Source organism: Nomascus leucogenys, chromosome 6 (genome assembly GCF_006542625.1).
Source record: "Nomascus leucogenys isolate Asia chromosome 6, Asia_NLE_v1, whole genome shotgun sequence".
Lineage (NCBI taxonomy): Eukaryota > Metazoa > Chordata > Mammalia > Primates > Hylobatidae > Nomascus > Nomascus leucogenys.
In genome coordinates, this window is record NC_044386.1 from 56,264,606 (window position 1) to 56,286,787 (window position 22,182).

Consider the following 22,182-nt stretch of genomic DNA (forward strand, 5'->3'; position numbering starts at 1 on the left):
GTCATGCAAATAAGGGCCCCACCTCCACAGCAGGAGGGTGAGCCCTGGGTCCAGATGCTCACACTCGGCGCAGGTCTGTCCTGAGCCCACATCTGCACAGTGGGGAGACCAAGGACCCAGAAAGAAAGGTGAGAGTGCAGCCGGGGAGGCTGAGGATCGGCGGAGCTGGATGAGTGAGGGTGAAGGCAAGAAGCAGAGCACAGAAGCAAAGATTTTAAGAGGAAAGAAGACATCTGAACCCAACACCACCCTAAACCACAGGTTAGACCAGAGTTTGGGACCTGACCTTAGCCCTCGCCCATCATGCACAGGCGTTCATTGCAGAAGGGGAGTTCATTGGGGAAGGGGGGATTCATTGCGGAAGGGTGCTGCGGTCCCTAGCTCCCAGCTCAGTAACCTTTTTCCCTTCCCTGCCTCCTGGAGGAGAAGCGGAGCCTGACGGATTGGGGGCGGGTGGAGGTGAAACACTGGAGACATTGGGCGCACCCTGGGAGGCTGGAACAGTCCTGCCCTGGACTGACATGCCCCAGAAGACTCCTGCCCAGTGGGTTCCTATGGTCGGGGGTTAACTCTCTGATGGGGTGGCGGATGGGGAACAGTGTCAATGCCTCCAGAGCTGCCAATTGTCCTGGAAAGAGTGGCGTTTGGATGCAGGTCCTCGGTGATGCTTCTAACAGCTACGTTCCAGAAGTGGAAACAGCTGGCGCTCCTCCTCCAGTACTAGCTGTAGGAACAAGAGGGGAGGCATAGAGGACGCCCTAACAGTGGCTTTCGCATACCACCTACCACCCCCACCCTCACCCCGCAGGCGGCAGGGTTGGCATGCTCCGTGCAAGACCAGAGGCACTGATGCTCCTGGGAGCTCTTCTGACTGGATCCCTGGATCCATCGGGCAAGTATCAGGCTCCTCTAGCGGCGGGGTGTTCCCCAGGATCCCCAGGAAGGTGGGGAGGGGAGAGGTGCGGCAAGCGGCTCCCTGAGACTGGAAGGTCATTTCGCCGTGCAGCTCAGCGGGATGGGAAACTTCCCAGTGCGGCCCAACACTTGGGTCCGGTTAGGGGCGTTCCGCGAGCTGGGGAAGGACTGGCCAAGGCCTTCGTTGCTCGGGAGGGGTAGCTGGGAGCGTAGTGTTGAGGAGGCCCTTCTCTGTGCCCACAGGCAGTCAGGACGTACTCTCACTGCCCTGGGAAGTGCAGCGCTACGACGGCTGGTTTAACAACCTGAGGCACCACGAGCGTGGTGCTGTTGGTGCGTTCTGGGGGTCCGGGCGTGCTGGGGCCGTGGCTCGCGAAGGGCAGGGGCACGGGAGGCCCTGAGCGGAGAATCTGCCTACACAGCGCAATCTTACGCGCTCCCGGGGCCAAGAGACCCTTGAGGGAAGGTTCTGTCAGTGAAGTAGGGTGGGGGTTGAGGGAGACTTAGGGCGAGGTTTGGGGGATCTTTGGGGATGGAGTGCTTAGACAGAGCCCTGCTCCCTGCCTCCGCAGGCTGCCGGTTGCAGCGCCGCGTACCAGCCAATTACGCCGACGGTGTGTATCAGGCTCTGGAGGAGCCGCAGCTGCCCAACCCTCGCCGGCTCAGCAACGCAGCCACGCGGGGCATAGCCGGCCTGCCGTCGCTCCACAACCGCACCGTACTGGGGGTCTTCTTTGGTGAGGGCAAAGGGGGAGACCAGTGGGGTTGATCTGGCGCTCTGCTCAGCCTGGGGGAGGGGCCAGATACCCTCTGCGAGTCCACAGGAGACCCATCCGAGACTCCCAACCATTTCCTCTTTAAGCAGCACTTCGAGACTGCCTTCATCTCGGAGAGATTTTGCGATGTTGATACAGTGATATTTGCTCCCCTAACCTTTCTCTGACGCCTTACTCCAAACTAGGGGTGTCACTGGACCCCCATTATAGCTCTTGGGAACAGAGCTCCCCAGCCACCGCTCTCCTCACCACGTGCTTGTGACCATCTTACCTCTCCCTAGCCCAGAGGGAGGAGGACTGACTTGGGGTACCCCTACATAAATTATATCATTTTGATTCTCACAACAGCTTTATGAATTGAGTAGGAAGGGAACTCACTATAGTTTTACTTTGCAGATTAGAAAATTGAGCCTCCCTGGGGCTAACCTGCAGAGCTGGTGGCAGAGCTGGCACTGGGACCTCTGTCTTTTGGCTCCTGAGGACAGTTGGAGGACGCCCTGGCCTTGGGGAGGGCGCAATAAGGACGGTTTGTCACCTATTTGCGCCCCATGCCCGCAGGCTACCATGTTCTTTCCGACGTGGTGAGCGTGGAAACGCCCGGCTGCCCCGCCGAGTTCCTCAACATCCGCATCCCACCTGGAGACCCCGTGTTCGACCCCGACCAGCGCGGGGACGTGGTGCTGCCCTTCCAGAGGAGCCGCTGGGACCCCGAGACCGGACGGAGTCCCAGCAACCCCCGGGACCTGGTGAGGCGGGGAAGGCGGCGGGAAGGGACGGCACCCCAGCCAGGTGGGGCCGGGGCTTCGGGCCTGGCAGGGCCTGGAGGGGAGAGGCGCCCACTCCCCAGCCTCGGACACCCGCCGGGCCCCGGCCTTCCCTAGCTCGCCACCGCCCCTAGAACCCGGCTTACCCGCCGCGTGCCCCGCAGACCAACCAGGTGACGGGCTGGCTGGACGGCAGCGCCATCTATGGCTCCTCGCACTCCTGGAGCGACGCGCTGCGGAGCTTCTCCGAGGGACAGCTGGCGTCAGGGCCCGACCCCGCTTTCCCCCGAGACTCTCAGAACCCCCTGCTCATGTGGGCGGCGCCCGACCCCGCCACCGGGCAGAACGGGCCCCGGGGGCTGTACGGTGAGGCCGCGGGGGCGGGACGGGGCCGGCTGGGGGTCTGCGAGTGTGGGCTCCCCCGATCACGATCACGCTACCGCTCATCTCCTCCCCTGCGCCCCCCACGTCGGATGCAGCCTTCGGGGCGGAGCGAGGGAACCGGGAACCCTTCCTGCAGGCGCTGGGCCTGCTCTGGTTCCGCTACCACAACCTGTGGGCGCAGAGGCTGGCCCGCCAGCACCCAGACTGGGGGGACGAGGAGCTGTTCCAGCACGCGCGCAAGAGGGTCATCGCCACCTACCAGGTCAGCCGTCCGCGCCCCGCGACGTCCTCCCTCCCGTGGGCTTGCACCTGGGCTGCCCCACGGAGCTCCCCATCTGTGGACAACCTCCACCCAGAAACCCCTCCCCAGACAGCCGAGGTCTGGGGAAGCCCCTGTAAATGATAGGGAGGCACGCGCTGTTTATAGGAGAAATCTGGCTGGTGATTATTATTTATCACCTCCCCACCCCCCACTCCCTCAAATCCCCTGGTTCCTTTGGGGGACAGGCCTCACACCGCTCCTGTTTGAGTTGCTTCTCCCATGACTGACCCTGCCCGGTCCTCATCTCCACACGGAAGCCGTCCTTGGGCTCAGACCCTTCCAGGCCCCGCCCCATCCAACTCGTGCCTCCCCTCGCCCCTCTCTGCCCCTCAGAACATCGCTGTGTATGAGTGGCTGCCCAGCTTCCTGCAGAAAACACCCCCGGAGTATACAGGTGAGGGAGTGGGGAAGGAGGACACCTGTGCTGAGAATCCTGCGGGGAAGGAGACAGGTGCGTGTGATGGGAGGATGTGGAGGCAAGGAGCCTATCTCCCCATCATCACCGTCTCCTTCCTGCAGGATACCGTCCTTTCCTAGACCCCAGCATCTCCCCGGAATTTGTGGTTGCCTCTGAGCAGTTCTTCTCTACCATGGTGCCCCCTGGTGTCTACATGAGGTGAGGGTGGGGTTGGCAGAGAGGGGGCACCACAGTGAGAAAGGTGCAGAATGAGCTGCCTTGGAGGCTGGGGCCTTTCACACTCCTTCGCAGTTTCACTAGAGAAGGGGAAGCAAAAATTTGGGGCCCTGAAACAGAACCCTGGGGTAAGATGTGTGGGCTTAGTAGGGAAATCTCCCCAGCTCTCCTAAGGGCTGAAATTTGGTTGCTGGGTGTAGGATTTGTCCAGCAGCTGGGTCATTCCCTTCCCTCCTCTCCCTACCCTACCTGGTCTAGGAGCGCACTCTATCTTCAGTAAATGCACGTTGCCAAATCTCTGCCATGTTCAAGGAAGTTCCTGGGCCACTGCTCAATCCTAGTGAACCCCCACTGAGTCCCTCAGCCCACTAAACCCCATCTTTGATTCTTCTCCAAATTCCCTCACCACATCCTTTGTTCTCAATTTCAGAAATGCCAGCTGTCATTTCCGGAACGTCCTGAACGAGGGTTTTCAAAGCTCCCAAGCTCTCAGGGTCTGCAACAACTACTGGATTCGGGAGGTCAGGCTGGGGTCAGGGTCAGGGGAAGATGGGTCAACGTCAGTCTCTTCACACAGGCTGGGAAAAGCAACAATCCCAGTTCTTGGGTGTTGCTGCCCCAGGTTCATGGGAGATGAAGGGTAGAGGAAATTATCCGGGGACAACAGCTCAAGAGAGTCTGGGACTGGCCAAGGGCCCTTTGTCCTGGGGTACTAAAGTGGTCCAGGCTGAGAGAGACTGAGTTTTGGGTAGGGGCCTATCTTGAGTGCATTGTTTACTTACAGAACCCCAATCTGAACAGTACTCAGGAGGTGAATGAGCTGCTGCTGGGAATGGCCTCCCAGATTTCGGAGCTGGAGGACAACATAGTGGTTGAAGATCTGAGGGGTGAGCTCAGAACCAGAAGGGGTGGATGGTAAGGGGCCAGGAAGCCTGAGGATCCCTCTGGGTTCATCAACAGCAGACCTAGGGCACTCATGATGCAGGAACACAGATACAAACACAGACTTCAAGGAGCCATAAGAAGAAAATGAACTTTGAACTTTTTTTTTTTTTTGCTTAATTTACACTTTTGTGTTGCTTTTATTTTAAATTAACTATGTCTGAGTATTGGGGAGGGGTGGTACCACAATCTCTTTGGTCTTAGTTAGGTCTCTAAAGGTTTTCATTCAGCCCTGTCTTGAAATTAGGGAGGCATAGGACAAGGAATTTACTACTTGGTGACTAGAACAGTCTTGAGTCTTAGAGGAATGGTCTTACTGGAAAAACTGGCCCTGATTGCACATGGTGACGTTGGCCTTGCAGCAAGCCAAGGTCAGCATGGGCACAGATCTCATGTGGATCACTGGGGGTAGCCGGGAGGGAAGAACCATAGTGCCAATAGTCAGTACAAGGCTGCAGGGCAAAAAAGGATGGAGAGGACAAAGCCCATAGTCTGGTCTTCTCTCCTCTTCAGATTACTGGCCTGGCCCTGGCAAATTCTCCCGTACAGACTATGTGGCCAGCAGCATCCAACGTGGCCGAGATATGGGGCTACCCAGCTATAGCCAGGCCCTGCTGGCCTTTGGGCTGGACATCCCAAGGAACTGGAGTGATCTCAACCCTAATGCGGACCCCCAGGTCAGGAATAGTAATGATAATAATGGCAGCTAAAGCTTTCCTATGGCAATACTGTTCCAAACCCTTTAAATATGTTGACTCATTTAATCTACATAATAATACCGTAAGGTATATATAATCATTTTCCCCATTTTACTGATGACATAGTTGGTAAATCATAGAGGCGGGACTTAAATTCAGCCATCTGATTCCAGAGTATATTCTTAACCTAACCAGAATATATTCCTAACCAGAATACATTCCTATTGCAGTGGCATTGTACCATTCCTGCAGGGTGGCTTCTGGGTTAGGTGCCATTGTCCTATTGCTGCAGGGTCCCACCCCAAGGGCTGTGTGCCCTGAAGCTGCTAATCATTGAGGTCAGGCAGGCTGGTGATGGTCACATGATACGGTCCTAGGGCACCTGACCGTGGTCTTACCGTGGGTAGGGACACACTGATCCTTCCACCAGACTTGTCCTGCCTGAGGGGGCTTGCCTAAGAAAAGGAAATCAGGCCTGAGCAGCAAGCCAGGCAGCTGCTGGGGTCCTGTGTCCGAGGGACGGGGCAACAGTGGCTGCCCTCCCCAGCAAACATACACTCACCTCTTATCTCCTGTGGTGCCCCAGGTGTTGGAGGCCACAGCTGCCCTGTACAACCAGGACCTATCCCAGCTAGAGCTGCTCCTTGGGGGACTCCTGGAGAGCCATGGGGACCCTGGACCCCTGTTCAGTGCCATTGTCCTCGACCAGTTTGTACGGCTGCGGGATGGTGACCGCTACTGGTTTGAGAACACCAGAAATGGGTAAGGCTTGCCTGGGCCCCCACCTCAAACTGCTCCTCAGCCTGAGCCCCAGACCCTCTGTCTGGCCTTAGACAGCCCTTATGAGCCTTTGATTCCCAGTCAGCCCACCACACCCTACCCAACCCCTCTGGGTCTCTCTTTTTTTCTTTTCTTTTCTTTTCCTTTCTTTTCTTTTCTTTTCTTTTCTTTTCTTTTCTTTTCTTTCCTTTCCTTTCCTTTCCTTTCCTTTCCTTTCCTTTTTTCTTTCCTTTCCTTTCCTTTTCTTTTCTTTTTCTTTCCTTTTTTTTTTTTTTGAGACAGAGTCTAGCTTTGTCACCCAGGCTGGAGTGCAGTGGTACGATCTTGGCTTGATGCACCTTCCGCCTCCCAGGTTCAAGTGATTCTCCTGCCTCAGCCTCCCGAGTAGCTGGGATTACAGGCATGCACCAACATGCCCGGCTAATTTTTTTAAAAAATATTTTTAGTAGAGATGGGGTTTCACCATGCTGGTCAGGCTGGTCTCAAACTCCTGACCTCAAGTGATTCACTCGCCTTGGCCTCCCAAAGTGTTGGGATTACAGGCATGAGCCACTGCACCCGGCCCCTCTGGATCTCTTTTCTCACCTGGGTCCTTGGGCCTGGGGTTGCTGGAGGCCTGCATCCCCTTCCCATCCCAGTGACTTCTACTTCCTCCAACTTAGGCTGTTCTCCAAGAAGGAGATTGAAGAAATCCGAAATACCACCCTGCGGGACGTGCTGGTCACTGTTATCAACATTAACCCCAGTGCCCTGCAGCCCAATGTCTTTGTCTGGCATAAAGGTGAGTGCCCTGGGAGAACACAAGTGAGTGACAGTGGCCACAGAAGGTTCAAGACTGAGGGTGCGGGGGAATCACTTGGTGCTGTCCAGGGAGGCAGGCACCTTCTGTGTTGGACTAGGAGGCCTGCATTTGGCTGGCTCCCACAGCAGGGACCTCAACTAGCACACAAGCTGCACCCTACAGTCAAGAAGGGGTGGATGGGGTAGATGCCAAGAGACAGGATATGGATGGGGACTTTTTGAGGGAGACAGTTTCAGGGAGGTGGGCCTGGGGAAGACGGATGATACCTTGGTCTTTTATAGGATAGAGGGGAAAGAGGTCTGGCCACGTAGCGGGATCCTCAGACTTTGAGGTCTTCCCTGCCCTCTCCCTCAGGTGCACCCTGCCCTCAGCCTAAGCAGCTCACAACCGACGGCCTGCCCCAGTGCGCACCCCTGACTGTGCTTGACTTCTTTGAGGGCAGCAGCCCTGGTTTTGCCATCACCATCATTGCTCTCTGCTGCCTTCCCTTAGGTGAGCTCTTAGGCAGCCTCTCTGCAGACTGGCCCTGCCCCTCGTTCCCTGCTGGCCTGAGGGGCTAGCTATTTGGTACCATTTGAGACCAGGCTCAAGGAACCTCTGGAAGGGAGGGGCCGTAGCCTAAGCCACAGTGAAGCTCCAGGCGAGGGGCTCCCTCCTCACTGCTCCTTCTGATCCACTTCAGTGAGTCTGCTTCTCTCTGGAGTGGTGGCCTATTTCCGGGGCCGAGAACGCAAGAAGCTGCAAAAGAAAGTCAAAGAGAGCGTGAAGAAGGAAGCAGCCAAAGATGGAGTGCCAGGTGAGAAGGGGCTGGGCAGAGGAGGGAGGAGGCACGGGGGAGGGGAGAGACAGGAGTCTGGGAGGAAGAACCGAGTTACAGAGTGAGAGGAAAGCCAGGGCGCCTGCTCAGACTCACAGTGGAGTTGACCTGAAGGCGGGGACCTGGGGACATCTGCTGAACTACCTGGCCCAATCATCCCTTCCCCAGCGATGGAGTGGCCAGGCCCCAAGGAGAGGAGCAGTCCCATCATCATCCAGCTGCTGTCAGACAGGTGTCTGCAGGTCCTGAACAGGCGTCTCACTGTGCTCCGCGTGGTTCAGCTGCAGCCTCTGCAGCAGGTCAACCTCATCCTGTCCAGCAACCAAGGATGCCGCACCCTGCTGCTCAAGATCCCTAAGGAGTATGACCTGGTATGGCTCGTCCTGCCTCCCCTGCCTGGGCTGCCCTCACACGACTCCATTATCACAAGCGAGGCCACCCTATCCTCAGCTATAGAGCTCACCTATGACAGCTGCTGCTGGGGAGAGGGGCTCCTTTCAGAGGCCCCCAGACACAACCTGACCCCCTTCGTCCACACACCTGGCTCCAGCCTGGATGGATGGGGAGGAGCTTTTCTCTCCTCCCCTCAACCCAAGATCCGTTGAGGGGAGGCTGAAGCAGAAGGTCCAGCAAGCTCCCTGCGTCGGTGCCACCTTCCTCCCACCCAGGTGCTGCTGTTTAGTTCTGAAGAGGAACGGGGCGCCTTTGTGCAGCAGCTACGGGACTTCTGTGTGCGCTGGGCTTTGGGCCTCCATGTGGCTGAGATGAGCGAGAAGGAGCTATTTAGGAAGGCTGTGACAAAGCAGCAGCGGGAACGCATCCTGGAGATCTTCTTCAGACACCTTTTTGCTCAGGTGCGATGATCTGTGCCTTTTGGAGATGGGCCCAGCCCCAGAAATGGAGGAAACCTGGGCTGCATAGAACCCCCCTGTGGGTGAACTAAGCTTCCACTCACTCCATGGCCTGGAGACAAATAGCCTTGTCTGAATCCTGGCATTGCCACTTTACTTAGCTCTGTGACCTTAGGCAAGTCACATTATCACTGTTCTGTATCTCTGTTTCCTCATCTATAAAACAGTGATGAAAACTGTATCCATCCCATTGCATTGTTGTGAGGATTCGGTGAGATCGTCTACATGAGTGGTACACAGAGGTTGGCCTCTGGACCCGAGAGCATCAGCCTCACCTGGGAAAGTGTTAGAAATGCACCTACCCAGTCAGACTGAACCAGGAACTCTGTGGGTGGGGCCTGGCAATCTGTGTTTTAACAAGCTCCCCAGATGATTCGGATATACTCTAATGTTTGAAAAGCATTGTTTTATGTACAGTGCTTATTGGCCCAAGTGCTAGGTATGTTGCAGGCATTTAACAAATGGTTGTGGCCAGGCACAGTGGCTCATGCCTGTAATCCCAGCACTTTGGGAGGCCAAGGTGGGCAGATCACCTAAGGTCAGGAGTTCGAGACTAGCCTGGCCAACATGGTGAAGCCCCATCTCTACTAAAAATACAGAAATTAGCTGGACATAGTGGCTCACACCTGTAATCCCAGCTACTTGGGAGGCTGAGGCAGGAGAATCGCTTGAACCCAGGTGGCGGAGGTTGCAGTGAGCCAAGATCATGCCACTGCACTCCAGACTGGGTGACAGAGCAAGACTCCATCTCAAAAAAACAAACAAAAAACAATAAATGGTTGTTACACGTGACTTTTAAAGTTTTTGCACAATGGGCAAATCATAGGCACATGGCAGCCTTATCTGAATTGGCAAGAGAGCACAGCCCCAGCCCCTTCCTGCCTGTCTACCATCATGTCTCTACATCTTCTGTCCCCAGTATAGGCTCTCTCACTTTCCATTCCCCTTAACTTTGCCCTTCCCCTTCCATACCCCAGCACCATGCCCACTGCATGAAGTTCCCAGTTCTTGGGCCCAGGGAGAAATGGGCAGGCTGCTAGAGATTTGATTCCCCCATCTATAGGATAACAGAGGCCCCAGTCAGTATATCTAAGGATCAGGAGAACCATCAGAGTTTAGCCTTTCTGATTTGGACTTGGGTAGATATGAAGGGTCACGGAACTGCTTCCAGCACAGGCTTCACCTCCTTCTCTTTCCCTCTCTCTGCTGCTGCCCAAGTGCAGGTGCTGGACATCAACCAGGCTGACGCAGGGACCCTGCCCCTGGACTCCTCCCAGAAGGTGCGGGAGGCCCTGACCTGCGAGCTGAGCAGGGCCGAGTTTGCCGAGTCCCTGGGCCTCAAGCCCCAGGACATGTTTCTGGAGTCCATGTTCTCTCTGGCTGACAAGGATGGCAATGGCTACCTGTCCTTCCGAGAGTTCCTGGACATCCTGGTGGTCTTCATGAAAGGTAGGGGGCTGGGAGGTGGCAGGCTATCCAAGAATCCAGGGGTCTTTCAGCAAGGAGATGACCTGCATCCCCTTTTTTCTTCCCAGGCTCCCCAGAGGATAAGTCCCGTCTAATGTTTACCATGTATGACCTGGATGAGAATGGCTTCCTCTCCAAGGACGAATTCTTCACCATGATGCGGTATGGGGTGTGCCTTTCTAATCCTGAGACTTCCTGGTGTGTTTCAAACAGGGAAACAGGTCTAGTCAGAGGAGGGCTGGCAAAGAGGCTATGCGGTCATCTGTGCTGAGAGGTGGCCGAGACACTACATCCTAAACTCTCAGAGCGTCCACCTTCAAATATTTACCTGACTGGCTCCTGCCTCTGGGAGAGTCTCTGTCTGGACTGTCAACCCCAGCCAGAAAAGTCTCCCTAGTTAAACAACAAAAACCCAACACCAATATGGCCAATGACAAAAATCCACTAATCCCTTTTGGATGCCCTTGGATCTTTGTGAACTATTTTACGGCATGCCCAACACTGTGCTCTACCCAGTGAAACAGTGAATGGATGACCTGGGTCGCTGCTCCAATATTCATCACCATGATAGTCAGGAGGAGAAACGTGGAAGGCTTCTCCATATTCCAACCATTCTTTCTTCTCGCATCTTAAGCCCTTTCTGGTTTTGTTGTGCCGATAAAAAAAACCAGCTTTGTGCTTGTCATTCCTGAAGACAATGAATGCGTCAGTAACACAGCTCCCCTCCATGCCATAAGGGCAGGGTTTGTTCCCTGTTGAATCCCTGTGATTGGCACAGGGCAGGCATTTCACACATAACTAAGACAAAATGAAATAAGTGAGCAAATGAATACAAAGTATAGATGTAACAGCCCACATTATTTTAATTTTTCTATTCCTGTTAAGCCTTAACATTGCAGTAAGCATTCCCCTTAACTGCTACATTCCTCACATAGTCCAGATACCCCAACTGGACAAGGGCTTCTGAAAGGGCAAAGCTATTGCAGTCTGTACCTCACTGGGTATGTCATTGCAGGCCCAGCCCCAGGTGAGGCTGAAGGGAATCTAGGAGAGGGTCCCTGCCTCCAAGGGCTGAGTTCCCACCTTCTTTTTTTGGTTTGTTTGTTTGTTTGTTTTGAGATGGAGTCACTGTCACCCAGGCTGGAGTGCAGTGCCACGATCTCGGCTCACTGCAACCTCCACCGCCCAGGTTCAAGTGATTCTCCTGCCTCAGACTCCCAAGTAGCTGGGATTACAGGCATGTGCCACCACGTCCAGCTAATTTTTGTATTTTTAGTAGAGATGGGGTTTCACCATGTTGGCCAGGCTAGTCTCGAACTCCTGACCTCAGGTGATCAGCCCACCTCAGCCTCCCAAAGTGCGGGGGTTACAGGCGTGAGCCACCACACCTGGTGAATTCCTACCTTCTTGTCCTGTAACTCAGTGTGTATCTTGCTTACTGTCAGTGGGACGACGTTTTTAATGTGATGGCTGTGCTTGCTGTGTTTTATAGGCCCAGCATGGCACGGCATTGCTGCCGGACCTACACAAACTTGCATAGTCTGTCTTTTCTGTCCTGAGGCACAACCTATGAATAGAGCTTGGCTATTGCAGGTGCCACTGTGGGTGCTATCAGGTTGGGCATGGAGACGCTCCCTCCTGTGCCCCGGGGTGTTGGCACAAGGAAGCAGCAGCATTGCAGCTAGGTCCCCTCCCTGGCACCCGGCTGCCTGGTGCCCCCACTGGACTATGAAAGGGGGAACCCAGGGGTGGTGTGGGAGGCATCAGCAGAAGAGAGTGGACAGACAGCCTGCCACGAGAGAGGGCCATGCACACCCTGGACACATCCCTGCACTCAGTGGGCTATCTTCCCAGTTGTAGATGCCTCCTGTTTGAGGGCTGTTTTCTCTGATTGGTCAAGGTCACTTTCAATTCTGTTCTGCCTTTTGAGTCCATGGCTACCCCACCCAGCTTAGTGTCAGCTGCAGGCTGGAGGAGCGCCTTCTCAGTGCCATTTCCCGGGTCACTGGTAACCACATTAGATAATCTGGGGCCTGCCCCACCCTGCACCTACCCAAGCCTGACCTTGCTGGGTGACAGGCTGCTGTGTCTCTGGTCCTCCTCCAGGTCCTTCATCGAGATCTCCAACAACTGCCTGTCCAAGGCCCAGCTGGCCGAGGTGGTGGAGTCCATGTTCCGGGAGTCGGGATTCCAGGACAAGGAGGAGCTGACATGGGAGGATTTTCACTTCATGCTGCGGGACCATGACAGCGAGCTCCGCTTCACACAGCTCTGTGTCAAAGGTGGAGGTGGAGGTGGTGAGTGTGTGAGGAATGGTTGGCGTCAGGGAGGGGGGCGTGTCCTCAAAATGAGAGTTCCCGGTGGGCAGGACCCAGGTCTTACTCTTTTCTGAGTCCTTGGTACCTAGTATAGAACCAAGCACATGTAATTGGGGTGGCACATGTAGGTGTGCAAGTTGTCTAATGCACAACGATACCCACTGAGGTCAAGGAGCAGGGTGAAATCTATCCCACACACTGCTCACAGCCACCGGCGTTGGTCTAAGATATATCTGGCCAGAAGAAGAGGCATTGTTTCTTTTACACAAAGGACCTGCAGGGTTGTGTCCACCTAAGAAGATGTCCCCTTTCTTGTGCAAAGTTGCCACATTGTCTGCCCTGTGTACAGTGAGTGCTTAGTCTGGGGAAGGAGGGAAACAGGACTGGAGTCAGAGATCTGGACATGACTTTCCCAGAAGGGAGGAGGGCACAGTCTCCCATCCTACCCCACTGCCCTTGTGAGGAAGCCAGTCCTGCGTCTTGTTCGCTTCTCTAGGTGTTAGAGATATCTTTAAACAAAACATCAGCTCTCGAGTCTCATTCATCACTCGGACACCTGGGGAGCGGTGAGCAGGAATGGGGCTCTGGCAGGTCGGCCTGGCTGAGCCTCCTGCAGAGAAATGAAGGGGGTAGGACTGGCTGATCAGCCCCCGGTAAAATCAAGCATTTGCCCTTTAAAAGTAGCTCTTGGTAGCACAAAAATTCCAGCTGCCTCTCTCACCCTATGCTACTCGGATGCTTGGCTCTCTCCCTGCCATTCCAGGCCAGAATCATTCTACAAAACAAATCATGAGATCCTATTAATTCATTTTGTGCCTTGTCCCCTGCCTGGTACCAGGAGCCACTCCCTACCTCTGCCCCATGCTCTGCCCTGGGAGTTGTTCTCCTGGCTGCAAAGACAAGGGCAGAACAGCCCCATTTCTTTTTCTCAGCTCCCACCCCCAGGGACTGGGGCCCCCTGCCCCAGAAGCCCCAGAGCTGGGAGGCCCTGGACTGAAGAAGAGGTTTGGCAAAAAGTGAGTGTCTCCCAAATCTCTGGGCCCAAAGAGACATGGAGAGAAGTCTCAGGGTCCCTAGGCCCCACCCACATATCCTTGACATATAAGCGACCATCCTGAGTCTCATTCCCTTTGTTCCTGACCTGACTGAGGGGTTATTGTGTTGAATGACTTTTCATCCTCTTCCAACCTCCGCACCCCATTCTTCAGGCAAGGGTCCTGGCTCAACAGGATGATAGTAAGGGGTCTCCTGGCTCCTGCCTGCTTTGGGCACAGCCTTGAGGCCTGTGCTGGGATCAGGAAGAAACAAGGATAGAACAGACAGGAGGAGGGGGAGTAGCAGGGAGACAGTGAGTGGGTGGATGGAGCAAAGATGGAAGTAAAGGGTTGGAGGAGGAAGAAGCCCCCAGATTGCTTTTTTCCCTTCATCTGTTGTGGCCCATTCTGATGCCTGCCAGATCCCCAGGTCACCTTTCATGGGGTGGCATTAAGGGAAGGCCAGAGGGCCCTTACCACACTGCTGCCCTGCCTCCCCTTGCTATAGGGCAGCGGTGCCCACTCCCCGGCTGTACACAGAGGCACTGCAAGAGAAGATGCAGCGAGGCTTCCTAACCCAAAAGCTGCAGCAGTACAAGCGCTTCGTGGAGAACTACCGGAGGCACGTTGTGTGTGTGGCAATCTTCTCGGCCATCTGTGTTGGCGTGTTTGCAGATCGTGCTTACTGTAAGAGTTCCAGGCTGTGGGCCGTGGGCAGGGAGCAGGCTCTGACCCTTGGAGAGAGTGGAAAGCCCTCTGATCCTAGGAGTCTGCATGGGAGAGCCCAGGGCTCGGGACCCTGGCCTCTTGTGCCAAGCTAATGTAACCTCACTCCCGCCCCAGACTATGGCTTTGCCTCACCACCCTCGGACATTGCACAGACCACCCTCGTGGGCATCATCCTGTCGCGAGGCACGGCGGCCAGTGTCTCCTTCATGTTCTCCTATATCCTGCTCACCATGTGCCGCAACCTCATAACCTTCCTGCGAGAGACTTTCCTCAACCGCTATGTGCCTTTTGACGCCGCGGTGGACTTTCACCGCTGGATCGCCATGGCTGCTGTTGTCCTGGCCAGTATGTGACTCCCAGGCTTCTTCCTCTTTGCTGCAGCACCCTGAGTCTAGTTGGGGGAAACAGTGGGGAGATGGAACTCCTTATACCTCCGTCTCTCCTCCCCATGCCTCCTCTCTCCCTCGGGATCAGAGGTAGAGTCTGTCCTGTTTGGCGTCTCTAACAGGGTCTGTCTCTTCCAGTTTTGCACAGTGCTGGCCACGCAGTCAATGTCTACATCTTCTCAGTCAGCCCCCTCAGCCTGCTGGCCTGCGTATTCCCCAACGTCTTTGTGAATGATGGGTCAGTTCTGGGGAAGGTTTCTCCTGAGACTCATAGGGCGGGCCCAGGGGTAGAACAGAAAAAGAAATAGGCAGAGCACAATGGTTCACACCTGTAAGCCCAGCACTTTGGAAGGCTGAGGCAGGAGGATCGCTTGAGGCCAGGAGTTCCAGACAAGCCTGAACAACAAAGTGAGACTCCATCTGTACAAAAAGTAAAAAAGATTAGCGGGGCACTGTGGTGCACATCTGTAGTCCCAGCTATTCAGGAGGCTGAGGCAGGAGGATTGCTTGAGCCCAGGAGTTTGAGGTTGCAGTGAGCCATGATCAGTACCACTGCATTCCAGCCAGGGCGACAGAGCAAGACTCTGTCTTGAAAAAAAAAAAAAAAAAAGAAAAAAGAAATAGACAGTCCCAGACACTCAGCAAGAAGCTCAGTGCTAAGCTAGTCCCCTGGGGGAAGCTGAAAGGTAAACTTCTTGCCCTCAGGAAGGAAGCTGGCTGATTGGCCAGGAAAGGTGTTTGGGAGATGAAGTCGGAGACTCTTTCTCATAGATACCTGACATCTCTGCCTTCTATCCATTCACTGGATAGACATTTATGGAGCATGTCCCATGTGTCCACCCAGATGCCAGAGTAGGGATGTCAAGATACATGCAGTCATTCAACAACTACTTACCGAGATTTGCTGTGTGCCTTGTATTGTTCTAAGCCTAGGGATGGAGCAGTGAATGAAACAAAAATCCCTGCCCTCCTGGAGCTTACAGAATAATGAACCAGGGACTCAAGGAAGCAGGGGTCAACCACAGTAAGAGAGTTCAGGATAACACAGAAGGAAAAATTGCTGACTGCGGAGGGTGGAACCATGGAAGGCTGGTGCCAAGTTCCTTGGAGGGATCCTTGGCCAACTGGGTGGAGGCCCCATACCCTCAGCAGTCAGGGCCAGCAGGAAAGGAGTCATGCTGTGTTGTGACAGTGCTGGAACCCCTCCTGCCCCAGCCAGAGGCTCAAGGTGCCTTTGCCCCCCAGGTCCAAGCTTCCCCAGAAGTTCTATTGGTGGTTCTTCCAGACCGTCCCAGGTAGGAAATGTGGGACCTAGGGGTTGTGTCTGAGGACTTCTGCTTTCGTCTCCATCTCTCTGTGAATACTCACTTGTCTATAGTGGCCATGGGATCTGTTTCTAGCCTTCAGGACAAGCCCCCAGCTCCAATCCCTCCAGACAGGCTTTTCTGGGGGCCCTGGAGGGACAAGAGAGGAAGGAGGGAAGGATGGGGGAATGTGCTGTTGTCTTTTTAGCCCAAGCTGAAGTCCTGAGACTACTCACTGGCCCTGTCCTCCTGCCCCCAGGTATGACAGGTGTGCTTCTGCTTCTGATCCTGGCCATCATGTATGTCTTCGCCTCCCACCACTTCCGCCGCCGCAGCTTCCGGGGCTTCTGGCTGACCCACCACCTCTACGTCCTGCTCTATGCCCTGGTGAGGGACTTCCCTGGGCCAGCCCATGGAGCAGGGAGCTCAGGATGGGACAGGAAGGTGAAGGAGGGAGAATTGGATCCAAGATTTCAGAATGAGACTTTGAGATTTAAGACCCCAGACCTCAGCCCTATCTCCCCAGCACAGGCCTAGCGTCTGGGCAAGAGGGAGTGCCGGGCAGGGGCCTGGCTGGGCCTGAGTTGTACTAACTGGCCATGTCTCCAGCTCATCATCCACGGCAGCTATGCTCTGATCCAGCTGCCCACTTTCCACATCTACTTCCTGGTCCCGGCAATCATCTATGGGGGTGACAAGCTGGTGAGCCTGAGCCGGAAGAAGGTGGAGATCAGCGTGGTGAAGGCGGAGCTGCTGCCCTCAGGTATCAGGCCCGGCCTGACCTGGGTCGGGAGTGACAGAGGCCAAATCTTCAGACATGGGGAGACAGCTCACCATGCCTCCTGACCCCATCACTGCCTCTGACTCTGTCTCCAAAAACAACAACAAAAAACACTCTTGGGGGTTCCTGAAGGTTTCCTGATAGAAGTAGACCCAGGAAGGGCTGTGCTTAGCTCCCAGGAGACTTGCAGATGGTGAGAAGTGACCCTGAGAAGAGGTGGCTGAACACACATACAGAGGGGTTTGAGGATGGGAAAGGCCCCCACATGTGTGGTCTGGGTGCAGGGGAAGTGCAGGGCAGAAAGTCACATATGTCTGTCCCGTTCCTTCTCTCAGAGACAGGCAAATGCCCAGATTGCCAGTCTGTTCTTGAGAGTCAGTGTTGGCCAAAGTCGGGATTGGTATCATCATAGAGGGTGGCAAAAGACGATTTTATGTATCGCAGGACTGTCTAACCTTCAGGACTCACATTGTAAAAAAATTAATCTCATTGCAATGTTATTTCAATTGAGATTACTTAAGGACAAAATCTCAGAGTGGCGTTAGTATGCCTTTCTACTCTCCAGCACTTGCTAATCTCCTTTTTCAACAAAGAGATCAGGCCTGAGGCTCAGCTATAGCTGATACGAACAGTATCCAGGTAAAATTTGGTAACAAAATATGTTATTTTCTATGTAGGACACATGATACTTGTTTTCCACTTACTTTAGCAATAAAGTTCCCTGCCAAGATAAATTGAAAAGTTAGTCAATTTAAAGAAAAGCATTAGATAAATGATAGTGCAGGAGGTGTGTAGAAAGGTAACCCTCAAATGGAGGTTTGGTAGCCACTGAGATGGTCCCTGGTGGGCCTGAGTCCTTTTACCCAGCAGGTTGGTATTCAAGGCAGTGGTATGAGGCCTGGGCCTTCCATGGGAAGAGGGAAGTAGAGAGGAGGAGAGGGGCTGGAACAGGGGAGCAGAGAAACCCAGCTCTTGCATTACCTGGGAAACAGAGAAGGGGACCCTCCTACTCCCAGCCCCAGGAGCCCCGCTTGCTCAGACCATGTGACTACTCCCCAGGCCTCAGGGGTGTGAAGAGGACAGGTGCCTGCCAGTCCTCAGGTACCAGGAGCAGGCCTTCTCATCTGTGCTTTTCCCTGTCTATGACCTTCAGGAGTGACCTACCTACAATTCCAGAGGCCCCAAGGCTTTGAGTACAAGTCAGGGCAGTGGGTGCGCATCGCCTGCCTGGCTCTGGGGACCACCGAGTACCACCCCTTCACATTGACCTCTGCGCCCCATGAGGACACACTCAGCCTGCACATCCGGGCGGTGGGGCCCTGGACCACTCGCCTCAGGGAGATCTACTCATCCCCAAAGGGCAATGGCTGTGCTGGATACCCAAAGGTGCCCATCACTGGGAACCCTGCTTTTGGGCCTCTGGCACTGGCAGAGGATCTCTGCCCTTCCCTATGCTGAGACTAGAAGCTCCAGCCATCCCAAAGCCAGCCTGGGAGAGGACTGGGGTGCCTCAGAAAAGACTAGGATGTTCTGTATCCTCCCTCTGCCTGTGTCTCCATTTCTGGTCTCAGAGCTGGGGCAGGGCCAGGCTCATTTCATCTCCCCACTCTCTTGGCAGCTGTACCTTGATGGACCATTTGGAGAGGGCCATCAGGAGTGGCATAAATTTGAGGTATCAGTGTTGGTGGGAGGGGGCATTGGGGTCACCCCCTTTGCCTCCATCCTCAAAGACCTGGTCTTCAAGTCATCCTTGGGCAGCCAAATGCTGTGTAAGAAGGTGAGCATCTCTCCCTCATTCATCAAATGGGGCATAGGTGGCCGAATTGTGTCCCCGCATCAAGTGGTGGAGCATGAGAGAAAGCTCCTGGCTCCAGGAACTGAGTCTGAAGGGGTCATTCTTACCCAGTGGTTGAGATGCCAAACTTGGAGGGAGGTTGGTGGTGTAGCCAGAAGGGCCTCTGCTGGGACCTGTCAGTTGGAAGCCTGGGATCAGGCTGGTGGGTCCTGCCACAGCTTTGGTGTCTGCAGGTAGTCTGGGGCTTCCCAGCCTCTCAGGTGAAGGCACCTGGGATCTAGGGAGGCTGAGCTGAGCTGGGTTCTGAGCTCCAGCCCTGTGGTCCCAGATCTATTTCATCTGGGTGACGCGGACCCAGCGTCAGTTTGAGTGGCTGGCTGACATCATCCGAGAGGTGGAGGAGAGCGACCACCAGGACCTGGTGTCTGTGCACATCTACATCACCCAGCTGGCTGAGAAGTTCGACCTCAGGACCACCATGCTAGTATGTTAGGGCATGCCAGGCAGGGCAACTTGGCGGGCAGATGGATTGGCAGCATAAGGCAGGATGGCCAGGGCAGGTGGGTGGACGGCCAGGCTGAGCTGGCAGGAGGCACAGAGCTGGTGGCCTGATCCTCAGCCTCCAGCTCCCTCCCCTCCCCAGTCTCTGTCTCCTGGGCTATGTGGGCTGGCTCAGGCTGAGTGCTGGCCCTGACTGTCTTTGCTCTGACCTGCCCCTGTGCCCCCAGTACATCTGTGAGCGGCACTTCCAGAAAGTGCTGAACCGGAGTCTGTTCACGGGCCTGCGCTCCATCACCCACTTTGGCCGTCCCCCCTTCGAGCCCTTCTTCAACTCCCTGCAGGAGGTCCACCCACAGGTCAGTCCCACTCCCTCCCACTCTGGGACTCTGGCCTTGTCCTGCCAGGACATCCTGGCCCTGAAGCACCCTGCCGCTCTGTTCTGAGCAGAGAACTCCACCCGCTTGCCTGGCCCTAGGATGAGGTCAGGTGTTAATGGGAGACTTCCACCCCCTCCACTTTAATCCTCCTCCTCAAGGCCTGGGCTTGAAGCCCTAGTCATTCCAGCCAGGCTCAGGAAGCAGCTTTTCCCAAGGAGAGTGAGCACCTCTAGGCTGCAGGCCTCTCTCTCTCTCCAATCTCCTGACAGGTGCGCAAGATCGGGGTGTTCAGCTGCGGCCCTCCAGGAATGACCAAGAATGTAGAGAAGGCCTGTCAGCTCGTCAACAGGCAGGACCGAGCCCACTTCATGCACCACTATGAGAACTTCTGAGCCTGTCCTCCCTGGCTGCTGCTTCCAGTATCCTGCCTTCCCTTCTGTGCACCTAAGTTGCCCAGCCCTGCTGGCAATCTCTCCATCAGAATCCACCTTGGGCCTCAGCTGGAGGGCTGCAGAGCCCCTCCCAATATTGGGAGAATATTGGCCCAAACAATTATACAGATGAGAAAAGGCAGGAGACTATGTTCTACAATTGCAGTGCATGATGATTATAAGTCCACCTATTTATCAACAGCACCATTCCTGCAGCCCTCCAGCCTTCCTGCCCTTAGCAAGTACGCAACCCGTCAGGATCTCCCAAAGAAGATGAAGACCACTCCTCACCCCAGCTCAAGCCATGGCAGGCGTGGCAAGCAAAGTGGGGAGGGGACAGTCCCTGTTGTGACAAGTGTGGAGGTGAAGAGGTACAATAGTGCTTGTCTCCAATAGCTCCCCACATCTCTAATTGACTTCCACAGAATCAATGCATTGCTTTAGTATTTGCTTGGCCCGACATTTGAGGGAGGAGGAGGCTCACTGGCTCTGGCTGAGAATCTCCTCAGAGCCCAGTGCAGAAGCTGTGATGCTTAGAATCTGGACAGCCTGACTGCCTCAACTCTGTCTCCAGGTCTTTTCCCTCTGGCTCCAAAAGGAGCAGCCCTACTTCTACCCCTTCCCATCCCCAAAGTGTCAGCAACCTTGAGGAGGGCACCAGGAAACAAAGATGCCTCCCCAACGGTGATATTCTTGATGTCACTAGTGATACCCACTGCCCTGACCCCTGGGCAGGCCCCTCTCTGCGTCTACTGGAGTGGTCCCTGGGCTCTGGGGCTAAAGGATTCCAGCCTCTCTGCCACATATTCAGAACTCGCTCTCAATTCCCCTCTTCCACAAGAGTTGGGTGACCAGCTGTCCTAGTTTGCCCAGGACCCTCCCTGTTTTAGCACTGAAAGTCTCTTGCCCCAGGAAACCCCATCAGTCCCAGGCAGATTGGGACAGCTGGTCACCTTACACAAGAGCCGGCCTGAAACATCTCCTCCATACTCAGCTCTTTAACTTTTTTTTCCTTTTTCATTGGGATCTTTCCTAGAAAGCTGAGCTGTAAAATATTTTACATCGAGGTATAATAAGTAATCATGTACATGTTTTACCACCACCCAGGTCAAGACATAGAACATTTCAACATTTCCACCCTCACCCCAGAAACTCCCCTTGTACCCCCTTCCACTTAGTCTCCCCTAGCTCCTAGAAGCAACCACTGATGTGATTTCTACCAAATCCAGTTTTGGTCCTACTAAATGTACTCTTTTGAGACTGGCCTCTTTCACTCACCGTAATGCCTTTGTAATTCATCCATGCTGTTGTGTGTATCAGCAGTTTGTTCCTTTTCATTGCTGAGTAGTATTCCATTGTAGAGATGTACCACAGTTTGTTTATTCTTCTGTTGATGGACGTTTGGGTTGTTTCTAATTTTGAATGATTAGAAATAAAAATTCTGTGAGTGTTCTTGTACCCATCTTTTGGTGGCCATCATGCACTCATTTCTCTTGAGTATGTATCTATGAGTGGAATTGCTGGGTCATACAGTTCTCCAGCCAGTAGGCCCTGTGGAGGGAGAGTTTCAGACCAGGTTTGTCTTCTCATTGGCCCCACCCTACCTCTTCAGCCAGGCCAAATGCCTCTGGTTCCCAACCCCCTATGTTGAAGGTATCTCTCTGACAAGACTGGAATAGCACCAATCAGAAGTCAAGAGACCTGGATTCTAGTGCCCACTTTATCTGCAAATAGCTATGGAGGGAAATCCCTTAACTCCTCTGGGCCTCTTCCTCATTTATTCAAATGTCTGTGAGAGTATTGGGAAGTCAAATAACAATATTGGCCCAGACAATTATACAGATGAGAAAAGGCAGGAGACTATGTTCTACAGTTGCAGTGCATGATGATTATGAGTCCACCTATTTATCAACAGCATCATTCCTGCAGCCCTCCAGCCTTCCTGCCCTTAGTAAGTGCACAACCAGTCAGTAATCCCGAACTCCAGCCCCTTCAGTCTCAGCCTTAGATTTACTCCCAAATCTGACCCTGCAATTCCTCCCTATGCCTTTCTAAAAACTATGCAAAATGTTTATTCATTCCATCCTAATTCACCTATCCTTACTAGACTGGAGAATGGCATTAACATGGCAATCATGATTATCCATAACAGTCTCTGCTTAGCCCTGACTTCCCTGCCATGCTGGGGCCTAAGTGAGGATCACCGAAGATGTATCCCCTGCCAACACTTGCCCAAACCCCGGGCAATGCCAAGTGTATGTCCAGCTGGATAGAGGGACATGCTGCCATTATCTTGAGTCACTTCAGATGGCAC

General features: G+C 54.3%; 1 protein-coding gene across 2 annotated transcripts; it reads left to right on the plus strand.

Annotated features, from left to right (window-relative positions):
- Window positions 1-60: 60 nt before the first annotated feature.
- Window positions 61-21,327, plus strand: DUOX2 (dual oxidase 2). 2 transcript variants are annotated; one of them, XM_012507386.2, is made up of 34 exons: window positions 61-261; window positions 809-892; window positions 1,159-1,248; window positions 1,488-1,652; window positions 2,250-2,437; window positions 2,620-2,821; window positions 2,935-3,101; window positions 3,495-3,555; window positions 3,681-3,777; window positions 4,226-4,316; window positions 4,580-4,682; window positions 5,251-5,414; window positions 6,022-6,197; window positions 6,878-6,996; window positions 7,372-7,509; window positions 7,700-7,813; window positions 8,003-8,205; window positions 8,503-8,688; window positions 9,969-10,194; window positions 10,281-10,374; window positions 12,319-12,527; window positions 13,027-13,096; window positions 13,463-13,546; window positions 14,073-14,251; window positions 14,408-14,638; window positions 14,818-14,917; window positions 15,925-15,974; window positions 16,243-16,370; window positions 16,593-16,746; window positions 17,918-18,150; window positions 18,383-18,541; window positions 18,888-19,043; window positions 19,288-19,416; window positions 19,707-21,327. In XM_012507386.2, the coding sequence occupies exons 2-34, from the start codon at window positions 823-825 to the stop codon at window positions 19,827-19,829; spliced, it is 4,659 nt and encodes a 1,552-aa protein (XP_012362840.2). In that variant the 5' UTR covers window positions 61-261; window positions 809-822; the 3' UTR covers window positions 19,830-21,327. The 2 variants fall into 2 exon arrangements, with proteins under 2 accessions (XP_012362840.2, XP_003266907.2); XM_003266859.2 differs by having other exon boundaries at window positions 73-261; window positions 809-896; window positions 1,163-1,248.
- The last annotated feature ends 855 nt before the right edge of the window (window positions 21,328-22,182 follow it).

Excerpts from the sequence above, each read along its gene's own strand:
- DUOX2 (XM_012507386.2), top strand. The coding sequence starts at position 823 with ATGCTCCGTGCAAGACCAGAGGCACTGATGCTCCTGGGAGCTCTTCTG. Across the intron at positions 2,822-2,934 it reads CGGGCCCCGGGGGCTGTACG|CCTTCGGGGCGGAGCGAGGG; the intron begins GTGAGGCCGCGG and ends CGTCGGATGCAG. Across the intron at positions 16,747-17,917 it reads GGCGGAGCTGCTGCCCTCAG|GAGTGACCTACCTACAATTC; the intron begins GTATCAGGCCCG and ends TATGACCTTCAG.